An 11,451-nucleotide genomic window follows, 5' to 3' on the forward strand; every position below is an offset into this window, starting at 1 on the left:
AGGATTAATGTCTGCCAGACAAACACACAAAAATACCACAAGTACTGGGACATGCCTCTGGGTTATTGAATTCCAGTGTTTTAGGTAAGGTCCAATAAAGAGTTCAGTGTGGAGAAACTTGACAGGCCTGCAGACTTGCAAATATGTTTCTGGAAAAAATGTTATAATACATAATCCTATAAACAGACCCCTAAACATTGTGGAAAGCCTTTGCAGAAGAGTTAGAAATGACCTGCAGCTCAGCAATTTATCATCATTGTCCATTTAAAAGTAAAATTGAAAATATAGCAGCAAAAACAGCGAAACTACTACACATTAAATTTAAATAATTTACTGTTCCTTCACCACCTTAAAATCATATTTTCTAAAAAGAAACCATTTGCTTCAACAATGAGGTAAACAGAAAGCATGTAGTTACAGAAAATAGTTTAATTTGATATTTATTTAATCTTTGCAGCCTGACGTTTTCTCAGATGGAACTCACAGGAGTGTCTTTACACCCTGCATAAGTCAAAAACATTTAATCACTTGCATGAAAATGCTAAATAAAAATGAATCAACAGTCAAAAATCCATTTTTAAACATTTATTTGTGAAACTAACGTTTAAAAATGAAGTTAGAATCTGAGCTTTTGGAAAAACCACTTGTTCTTGCCCGTCTTGTACCTGAAAACAGAAGAGACAGGAGATCAGCATGTTTTTATTCCAACATCACAGTTTAACAGCCTGTTACCACATTAGTTGAAAAATAATAAATGGACTCCCAACATTTAAAGAAAAACAAATTACTACAAACAGATAAAAGATAATAAATCTAAGAGACTCACCTCTCCTCAAACTTGATCTTTGCCTCCCGCCTGGCTTTGCGTTTGAGGGCGGGGTCCCTGAAGACGTCCTTGTTGACAACAGTTTTATCCAGAGGAATATCCACAGAGTATCTGCAGGTGAAACAGCAAAGCCATGAAAACATTTTCCAAAATAAGTTTTATTTTAAACTCTAAACAAATTGCTACATGTGGTTAGTCGGCCAAAACACAGGTAAACACCCACTTGAAAGATTTCAGTAACATCTGGGTTCATACTGGGAACATAAAAACGAGCTGCTTCATGTAACAAACCTTGTTTAACTGAAGCATTTCTGCACAGTTCAGTGAAAAACCACTGATGCGTTAAAATGCCCTTCACTAAAATGGTGCTGAAACACTGAAAGCACGTGAAAAGCAGTAAAAACAGAAGCTGATTCTATGCTCCAGCAGGGCTGGGCAGTACAGGAAAATATTTCATACATGGATCTGTATCACAGCACAGCTAGTTAATGCTGTCAGTTTCTAGAGTGTACTGATAATGATGCAAGTGGAATCATATATTTGCAAAAAAATAGGTAACTGCTATTGTAACTTCTTTGCTTTGTTTTGAAAGCTTTTCATGCAGGGTGCAGCCACGTCTGACGAGATGATGCTTTTGTGTTCTGCAAGAGCTGCTGCACCTAGTCACTGGTCAGCGTAGTCACTGGGTTGATACTAGTTGAGGTGATTAAACAAAGCTACGTTTTCCATTTTTACTGTTCACTGACCGACCCAACAACAAAGCTTGCACATTGTATTAATCTATGACTTTTACTAACTCCAGACCACTTCCATATTACTGACAAAGTGGGCCTTACAGTCTGGAAAGATAACCCGTGTTCAGTTTCAGCCTCATGTCTGCTTTAATGGCTCTCTATAACTAAACCTAACCTCTCCTACATTTCTATTCAGTTTTGTTTTCAGCTTTTGGGTTTTCTTGGCAATGAGCAACCAGTTTAAAGGCCCATTACCACTAACTAGTTAACTGGAACAAGCTGAGAGATAAAGAGCTGTCTCTTAGATCAATAAACTTAAAATGTCTGCTGCTAATCACTTAGATCGATGCGCTTCAGTTGCAATCTAATTGAGATTATTTTATCACCAAGCCCTAGCTACAGCTGTTTCCAGTAAAGAGCAATGGTTTTTATAAAAACTACAATCTGTTGAGTTACTGAGCAAAATCAACATAATCTGTGAATATTAGAGGCAGCACATACTGTACCCCATCCAGTCACCTGAAACAAACGACTAAGGCTTCTTATACAACAAGCTGATAATCTAACATCGGGTACATGTGGAGCATTGGTGAACATCTCAGCATTCAATCAGGTCAGTCAGCAACACATTCACAAATGATGCTGCCCTGTGGAGGGAAAAAACTAAACACCAACTGATGAACACTCAAATTAGTCCATCACTGAAAAACAAAGCTTTTGCTTCATGATTTTTTAAATCTATGTGGTCTTTCTCTTTTTGTGTGTAATGTACGTTTTACCACCCTTTTCTGCAATGGCAAGCTCTACATCTTGACCAACAGCTGGAAAAAGTATGCAGTCCATTCATGTGCCATTTGTTTAGACAAGGGGAGTCTATTCAGTTTGGTGTACATGAGGCCTAATGATTAACCCCTAACCCCAAAACAGACATTGTAAACAGTGTAAAGTGGGTGCTTCATGTTTTACCAACTCCAAACTCCATATTTTCCTACTTTGAGCATCTGTGACCACACCAGATTTTTTCTCTACTCCTCTCCACTTGTGAATGGTTGTGTTGTCTGCACGAGGCCAATTTTGAAACTTCAACTGTATAGCAATGCATTGCACCAAGCTCTGAATAGAGAAATGCTACTTGCATTTTATATGGTGACACATTGTCAAAAAAAAAAATAATAATAATCCAGCCGTGGATTTACAGCCTCATTTGAAGTCAGTGTTTTGTGACACTGACCTGGTGGGCATAAGGTGGTTGTAGTTGAAAACCTTAACAAAGGCCTTGATTTTGGACCTCTTGGCAATCTTCTTCTTGCCCATGGTGGTAGTCACTTTACGGGGATAGCGGTCGATCCCTGCAACCAGAGCGTGGCTGTAAGGACGGTCAGTGGTGCCATCATCAATGTTCTGCAGAAAGATGAACAACAGACTATGACAACAGGCGGAAAAAAGGATGGATTTGGGCCACACGCTACAGGACAGCTTTACTTCATTCTCCTATAGATACCAGCAACATTCCTCTACTTTTTTTTTTACTATGGGTAACAATGCCTTGGACATGAGTCCAGTAGGAATTCAAGTATAACTTCTTTAGAAATAATACATAAGTTTACAGTCATGTTTATGGATGTGCATTTTAAGTCTTTGGAGAAAACATGGCTTGGGGCAGCTGTGAACCTCATCCAGGAGATTATGTCTGAATCTCTGTTATTCCTTACATCTAATGCAAGACCCAAATAGCTACTAGTCTTCAAAAATCCTACCAAAGCTTAAAATGATTAAAGAATGGGTGCTATGTTTGTCTAAGATCCATCACAGTAATTCCAGCAGTATTAGCACCATCCAACATCCACTAGAAGCAAGGTTTACCTTGACGATGACAGCTTTGCGCCCGGCGTAGCGTCCAGCTAGGACCATCACAACCTTCCCAGGCTTCATAAACTTGCCCATTTCTGCAACGAAGAAGACGCTGTTAGAGGGTGTGTAATAAAACTCAAATCTACAACCGCGGGTCCATACAAAACAAAGACTTTAATTTAGCAACATGGTCCAAGTTTTCCCCTGTTGCTGCTCGAGTGGCCGGCTCGTTTAGCATTAGCTTTAAGCTAGTGAACAGCTATAAAAACGGCAACACATTAATTTTTCCCGTCTTCATATACACTTGGGAAATCTTTAAAGACGTCCTTAATTACAACCTAAAATGGTAATACATATCTTATAGATGTAAAACACTGCGCCTTCATATAAAGTTCAGAATGGAGGCTGCGCTAATACATCAAGGGAGCTGCCATGTTGAAATGAGCATAGCGGGAGCTAAGAGATTAATTAAACGTTCATTTTCTCTAATAATCAAACGCGGACTTCCAAAATATCAATCACATCTTAGCTAACAGCATGATGACAGCTGATATGTTGTGAAAAGACAATAGAACAAGCTACATTAGGAGCGATGGAGGACGATTTTTTAAATGGAAATCGCACTCACTGATGCTGTTCTACGGCCACCGCTAACAGGAAAGGAAGTTCAGAGGGTTTTTGTCAACTTTGACCCCCAGATAACGATACGTCACTTCCGGATGTGATTTAAAAAAATTATAATGCATTGTTTAATTATCATTTAAAATGGCTATCCTCCCATAAAAAATAATTTTGTGAATTCATTAAAAATGATCTTCATAAAACTGAACACAAGATCCATTTTACATTATATATTGTCCTTGTTTAGACTTTTCAGTTGGAAAAATCATTAGCTTGAAAATGTGAGTGTATGAAAAATAAATAATTTTATAAAGAAATAAAAAAAATATTTTAAAAGAATATTCCCAAAAAAATGTAAAATATTTACCTTTGTGTATTTTAGTTATGATATACATTATATATTACATATAGATTACACATGAAAAGCAGACTTGCTATACTATAGCAAACTATATTCTATACTCTATTATTTTCAGATGAGAAATGACGAATGACTTAGACTGGTAAATAAGTCCATGCATTCCCCCCTAAAATAAATCATAACATACATTTCAATTAAAAGGACCAAGTAAACCTAAGTTTGTCATAATATTGGATAAACTCATGTAATTAAGCTGTGATCTCTCCCATGTCCCACATTTTTACTGAAAGAAAAGGATAAAATGTTTGTATTATAAGAAAGTTGTTACATTTACTAATATGACATTTAACTGAAATACATTGTTAATGATGAAACAGAAATAAATAAATAACATATTGTTTCTATTTTAATTAAATGTCTTCAAAATTGATTACATTACCAGTCTGTAAAGATTAACATTTAAATGTTCTAGGTTATTACATTCTTAAAACTAATACAAACAAACGAATAAATAAATAAATAAATAAAATAATAATAACAGGCAACACAGGAGCTCATTTGGTATGTTTAATTTGTTTACACCTGCTGGTACACATTAAATGTAATAAAAACCAAAACACACACGACTCATGTCCCCCACTATATAATCTGTGATTAGTGATTAAATAAAAGTAACAGAAATAGCAGTTTAAATTGTGCAGCATGTCTTGTTTCCAAAATAAACTACGACAGCTACAGTACAGCAGCTACTTCAAATGTTCTGATGTCTTCTACTAACTTTATTAATAAATAAAGACCTGAACAAAAGACAACAAAAAAGGGAAAAAGATTTAGTAAAATATAGCACAGGGTTTACTAAATTTAGCTCAAACAAAAGAGAAATTTGACAAAGTGCATTACAAAGAAAACAAGGCTGTTATAATCAAGAAATACAAATGAAGGTTTGACACATACACGTGGTCACGGGAACACTGAGCTCAACATCATAAACAGTAACAAAACATACAGCGGATATAAACTAACCCCAGTTTAACAGCATCTACGGTTTATACATTCAGTTATGTTTTGATGCCGTTTCTGGAAGATAAAAAGGAAATCTGGAATAAAACTTTTACATCCTACAATCGTGCTAAATATATGAGATAAATTCATATCACATTGGATTCCTCCATGAAGAGGAGAAAAGCAGCAGATCTTACAGGGTCAAAATGCTCATACACCTGAAACACGACAACAGCTTCAGTTTAAAACTGAGCTGAGAAAGAAGCTGAAAGCTGCATATTTATGGGAAACATAACGCAGCACTTTAAATTTTCATTTTCCCTCAGTGCTTTCTGATGGAAACTGTAAGATATCAACAACTTGACCTGAGTGCTTATTTTTAACGTTGCCATCAACCAATCTGCTACATGATTTACCTGCTAAATATATAATTCTATAACAACTAAGCTCCTGGTCACTGTGCAGAAGCCACAGTAGTCGCAAAGTTCCCATTCATTTACTTTCTTCCTGGAAAGGAAACACATGACAGTAAAGTACACAATACATCTGCTGCATAGGCCAGAGCACTGTCAGGTACAAGAGCGGATGGTAGTGTAGGCTGAGCACAGGTTACAAAGATCAGGAAGGCTTCACTAAAGGTGAGGTAATCTCAGTCTCCACTCTAAGGCATATATACAGTACAAGTAGCGCTGTTTTCTTTACATTTTGGCATCTTAAACACAGTGGGATATGCAGATTGACACAATATCCATGCATGTACTGTTAACACATACTTGCACTTTAAATAGGTTGACGCTTGAATAACCTTTAAAAGGCTACATACTTTATAGAAAGTCATGCTTTTATTGGTCCCGAATGCTTAGTAAGAGCAGATGGTTTAGCTGATAAAATGCTTCACACTGGTGGATTTTAGTATTTTGTCCTCAGAAAGCATCCTTGATGTTTTTGAGCTGCCGAACAGCCAGGTCCACTGGGAGGTTGAATCTGAGGTGGCTGATGCGACCCAGGATGCGCAGGGCTCCTTCGAAGCCGGTCTGAGCCATGTAGCTCCAGGCCTGGTAGTGTGGGTGTATGAGAGTCCCGGACTTGCACAGCAGGTTGAGCCATGACACCAGCCGCTGCTCATTCAGAGCCATACACACCAGAGCTTTGAACTCTGTGTCCGGTCCTCGTTTGTAGCGTCCGTGCTCCTTTAGCACGCTGTGAATGGCCCACAGTAGTGACTGCTTCGGGGTGACGGTCACCGGGCCGCTGCCTACGTGCAGGCTGAAGGACTGTGAAAGCTGGCGTGCTGGTGACTCCACAAAGGCTTTCCCATTTTTAGAATTGTAGTACTTGACAAAGAGTTCCCATGGGTGCATTGTTTGTGGGGCTGGTCTGTAAGGCAGAAGGCAGGAGATGGGAGCCAGCACCAGGCTCATGGTCTGTGAGGGGGAAAAGAGGCCATGGGCCAACAGTTCCTTCAAAGCGATCGCTAGCTCCTTCCTTACAGCTGTTGTCAGCTCATCTCGGGCCCCAAGTGTGGAGGTGCTGGTGTAGCTGACCACATGGTCCACAGAGGGCTGTCTGCATGAGCCCAAAACTCTCACCTTCTCTACTGCTGCCTCCAGACGCTGCAGCAGGGGTCCGTAGTCCTGCATGGTGGACTCCTGAGGCCACATGCTCTGGGGGACGTGGCCAGTTGCGCAGCCAAACTGGCTCGCAGCAAATATCTGCAGCACAGCGAGGGCCTTCTGGATCAGCTGAAGACCGGTCTCCCGCATCCTCTGGGCCTGCTCCGGGTCCACTGCAGGACAAAGAGAAAAACCAGAAGACTGAGTAGAGCTTTAATCAAATCAAATCAAACTTTATTTATAAAGCGCTTTGCATGCCAAAGGCAACACAAAGTGCATTACATAATAAAAAAAAGCAATTTGTGCATATTTTAAAAAATAAAACAAACCTTTACACATCAAAATAGTAAACATAGCAATAAAAAAAAACACTCATTAAAGTCTTTCACACACACACACACATGCATACATCACATGGATCACTTCAGATTATATTTTAGACACAAGGAAAAGTTGGCAGTTTAATTACTACAAGCAGATGCTAAAAAGTGACTGACCTTTCTTTTTCACACCTGGAGTTCTGGCATTGGTCCCTGCAGCTTGCGGCGGATGACTGTGTCCACCATCTGACAAGAGTGGGTTTCCTACCTCATCTTTCAAAGGAAAAAGAAGAAAAATATTATGAAAAATGAAGCTTTTAACCTTTTTAGTGATGCCTGAGAGGCCTACATACCCTGAATAAAGTTGATGAACATCTCCAGGTCCCTGATCTGGGTTTTGAGCTGCTCCACCAGCTGCTCTTTGACTCTGGCTGGGTTCACTATCTGAGCGATGGCACCATCCACTCTCTGCCTCAGCTCCTCGGGCGATAAGTTCCCGATGTCCTCGTTCAGATTCACATCCAACTTTTTGATCAACTCGTCAATGATGACCTGGAAAATACGACACAAACCGAAAGTAAAAGCCATCAATGAGCGAATTATCCCTCCAAGAAGATTTTCTGGTATCTGAATTTGGGCTTTTGTTTATTTTGTTTTTTTAGCTTTTGGCTGCAACATTTTAAATCTCAAAGTACTTTCTACTCCTTACGTTTCAAAAGGAACCTTTTTATTTTAGCTTTTATTTCATTATTTTGCACAGATGTAATAGAAACATAAAGAAATCACCTGGTGTAACCATGAGAATCTGCAAGACATAACCGCAACTTCCAGTAGCATAGTGTGCTGAGAAGAGTCAAGAACTAGAGACGTAGATGGAAATTAACCAAACTGAGCCCAATCAGAGCAGCATGTTATTCCTTTCTGGGTTAAGTAGCCTTACTTAACCCATCACAGCCTTTACCACCTCAAGTAAACCCATAAACCTTTCTTGCATGTTAAAGTTTTGCATGTTTTACTTTTCTTACTCGTTTCTTTTAAACATGAATCAGAAAAAGCGATGGAAGCGGGACTAATGTGATTAGTGAGAGTAAACCAAAGCAGTAAACGCTCACTCTAAAGCTGATCGAAGCACCGGATTAAGAAGATAATTCTCTGTAATTAAGTTCACTGCAACATTTGACCCCCACACACCAAATAAATACTGATTGCAGCCGCTTTAATGTGCTTGTGGAAAACCAATTTAAAAGAAGAAGCTACAGCAAACAAACTTCTTTAACTTCTCTGTCTGAAGGAGCGATATAAGAGGCCATTTCTGCCTCTACAGCTCCTCCACACCCACCACCACCCACCCTGGACAGACACATACTGACAGAAGTGGACTGAGCTGACCAGATAGATGACCATCATGTGAAGATATGTGTGCATATATGAATACCACAACCAGCTGCTGCCTTACCTACAAATGGTGGCATTTGAACTCCACACAAGAACTAAATACTAGTAAATACTGTATCTTTTCATTTTAGTTTAGATTTCATTTACCTATATTTATAGTGGCAGCTTAAAACACACTAAAGAGCTGCTCTTTAAAAACTGTTGCAATTCATCCTCTCCAAACAAAATGCAATGTTTTAAAAAATAACATTCAGATTTATTTGATGCTATCATTGAGCAAACTGCTTCCTGATCCTCAGTGAGCTGTGCATGTTGCAGATTACAGTCCAACAAGTGAGCGCCACCTCACAAACCAGCGATTCCAGGACCTGATAACTCAGACTTCCTTGAATGGAGCCATCAGTTACGCAAACAAGGAAGTGGCACTTAGTGTTGGGAAAAATAAACATAAAGAAATATGTGTACTGTTCGAGAAAAGCAAATATGGGGAACATCTAAATATTTCAAAATAAAGTGGTAATAATAATTATTGTTGTACCTCATCTAAAATTGACAAAAGCCACATTATTTGTTGAAAATAACAAAAAAGCAACTCAGAAAAACCTGAGCTGTTCTGCTTGTAGAATATACACAGCTGATTGTAACCTGTGACCTTCATGTTGTGCATCAAGTAGCATTTCTGCATCCCACCTTCTGTCTCTCCATGACGACAGACTGTGGCAGCGAGTCGTAGCTGCCCTCCTGATAGGCGAAGCGCTCAAGATCATCCAGCTGCGTTTTCAGCTGGAAAATGAGATCCTTTTGTTTTTCCCTCTGAGCCGCCAGACGCTCCCTCTTCTCCCTTTCACTCTGACAGAAGACACAGATATTGATGGTAATTTATTCAGATAGAGTGAGATGAGTGGCCACAATGACTGCAGGGGTGTACTGGTTATTTGCATTATAAATGTTTTTTTTTCTTTTTTAGAAAATTGATTTTTGGAGTTGAGATGCATTCAAGTCTAAATGAGATATGATGAGGCCTGAATACATCATACTCACCAAATCACCCTGCAAGTGAAGCATGCAAAGGGAAAAATAAGGACAACGTAAGCGCTAACGTCATAATGCATGATGCTGAAATTTTACTTGAACTGAAACAAAGCAGGTTGCTTCCACATCACTGTGTACACAGAAGCTTTCATTACGCAGATAGCGATCTGCTTGAGGGGTTTTCATTGAGGCTGTGCAGCTGAGAGTCACACACAAAAGCAATATTTTCCATCAGAGATAAGAAAACTCTGGAAACAAAGCACAGGTGGGTGCAGCAGTCCTGGGAATGACTCAACAAGCACACAGTCACTTAATAAGACAGTTTACAGCAACTGAATCCTCTCACTTACTTTGCCTGTGTAAAACAATCACAGCGTGTCTGTTTATGTGCAATCTAAGCCTTTCTTATTTTTTTTATTATGCTGACATAAATAAAGCATGTTATTTTGGTTATTTAATTCATAACTCAAATCTTGGCTTTTAGATGCAGATATTAATTTAAGATGGGTTAATGAATACTGGCTTAGAAAGGAGGTTGCAGTTTAAAGCTTTTTTTTTTAAGGTGAGTTGATTAATTAAATTAAAATGTAGTCCATTAAAGTGTAAAAATGCAACATGTTACATTTATTTGAACAATTAATTTCCAGTTGTTTGGAGGAGTCAGGCACCTGTGGCTAGAAACACTGAACTTCTACGCCTGGATGTGACATTACTGACCGTTAAATTGCCCTTACTTGCATGTACACTATGTATGTGAACGCTGGAGGTCTGTTTGGTGTTTATAGTTTGAGGCAGCATAACCAGAAAGCTCACCGAGTTCTCCAGCTGTTTGGTATCTTGAGCTCTGCAGCCCACGACGTGTGGACAGCCCCTGAAGGCGAACTCCTCCAGCTCGGCCAGCATCCTCTCCTTCTCCTCGCTCTGCGCGTGAACGATCTGCTTCAGTCGGAACTGAACTTGAGCAAAATGTGAAGTGAGGGCGAGGAGAGAGGAGTTCAGCAAGTCCTGTTCTTCTTCAAGCTTCTTCAGTCTGGTGGTCATTTCCTTGTCGCCGGCCGACGACAAGCTCCTTTGGCTCGCATGACCACCGGTCATGTTCTCATTCTCGGGACTGGCCACAGCGCCCACCGGTGTCCATCGCTCCCCTGCGCCGGCGAGCACAGCCTCGCTGTCCGAAGCTGACAGCTCCTCGGTGGACATTTTGGATGACAAGGTTCACTCCAGCTCTTTGTTTAGCACCTCCGGATTAGTAACACTGCGTTTCAAACGGTTAATCTCTAATGCTACGCAGATAACAGGGATCATCGCTAATAAAACAGGTGCATCGCCATCTTGGGAAGGGTGATTCATACGTCAAAACGTAAGCACGTAAAGTTAACCAGAGCGTAACGAAAAAACGCCGGAAGATTATCACTTCACCTTCCAAAATAAATGCGTTAAGGCTAACTAAAAGTATTGGCTATTGATTAATTTATATGTACTTCCGTTACAATCAAACAAATACATTTCCCGCACTTCATAAAAAAACTGTACAGAAGACACTTAAACTGAAACTTATGAACCGTGACTGGATTATTAAATATCTTCGAAGAGATTTTTTTGTTCTAGTTATTTATCAATTTCAGTAGTTGTTCTACTGAACTATCTCTTAAGAAGTCAAATCTTTAGATTCGGAGAATTTAACTTAACTTGTTAA

The 11,451-nt window shown here is 39.4% G+C and overlaps 2 protein-coding genes across 4 annotated transcripts; both read right to left on the reverse strand.

Moving 5' to 3' along the window:
• Positions 1–570: 570 nt before the first annotated feature.
• On the reverse strand, positions 571–4,103 carry rpl27 (ribosomal protein L27). Its single transcript, XM_041969601.1, has 5 exons — positions 4,040–4,103; positions 3,424–3,506; positions 2,792–2,961; positions 827–937; positions 571–665 (listed from the first exon to the last, which is right to left on the reverse strand). The coding sequence occupies exons 2-5, from the start codon at positions 3,502–3,504 to the stop codon at positions 617–619; spliced, it is 411 nt and encodes a 136-aa protein (XP_041825535.1). The 5' UTR covers positions 3,505–3,506; positions 4,040–4,103; the 3' UTR covers positions 571–616.
• An 825-nt stretch (positions 4,104–4,928) lies between these two features.
• On the reverse strand, positions 4,929–11,109 carry rundc1 (RUN domain containing 1). Of its 3 annotated transcripts, XM_041974101.1 has the most exons (7): positions 10,569–11,109; positions 9,765–9,773; positions 9,414–9,572; positions 7,682–7,880; positions 7,506–7,601; positions 6,985–7,181; positions 4,929–6,819 (listed from the first exon to the last, which is right to left on the reverse strand). In XM_041974101.1, the coding sequence occupies exons 1-7, from the start codon at positions 10,953–10,955 to the stop codon at positions 6,319–6,321; spliced, it is 1,548 nt and encodes a 515-aa protein (XP_041830035.1). In that variant the 5' UTR covers positions 10,956–11,109; the 3' UTR covers positions 4,929–6,318. The 3 variants fall into 3 exon arrangements, with proteins under 3 accessions (XP_041830035.1, XP_041830017.1, XP_041830026.1); XM_041974083.1 differs by having other exon boundaries at positions 4,929–7,181; XM_041974092.1 differs by lacking the exon at positions 9,765–9,773 and having other exon boundaries at positions 4,929–7,181.
• Positions 11,110–11,451: the final 342 nt, after the last annotated feature.

This window comes from Melanotaenia boesemani, chromosome 2 (assembly GCF_017639745.1).
Source record: "Melanotaenia boesemani isolate fMelBoe1 chromosome 2, fMelBoe1.pri, whole genome shotgun sequence".
Taxonomy (NCBI): Eukaryota; Metazoa; Chordata; class Actinopteri; order Atheriniformes; family Melanotaeniidae; genus Melanotaenia; species Melanotaenia boesemani.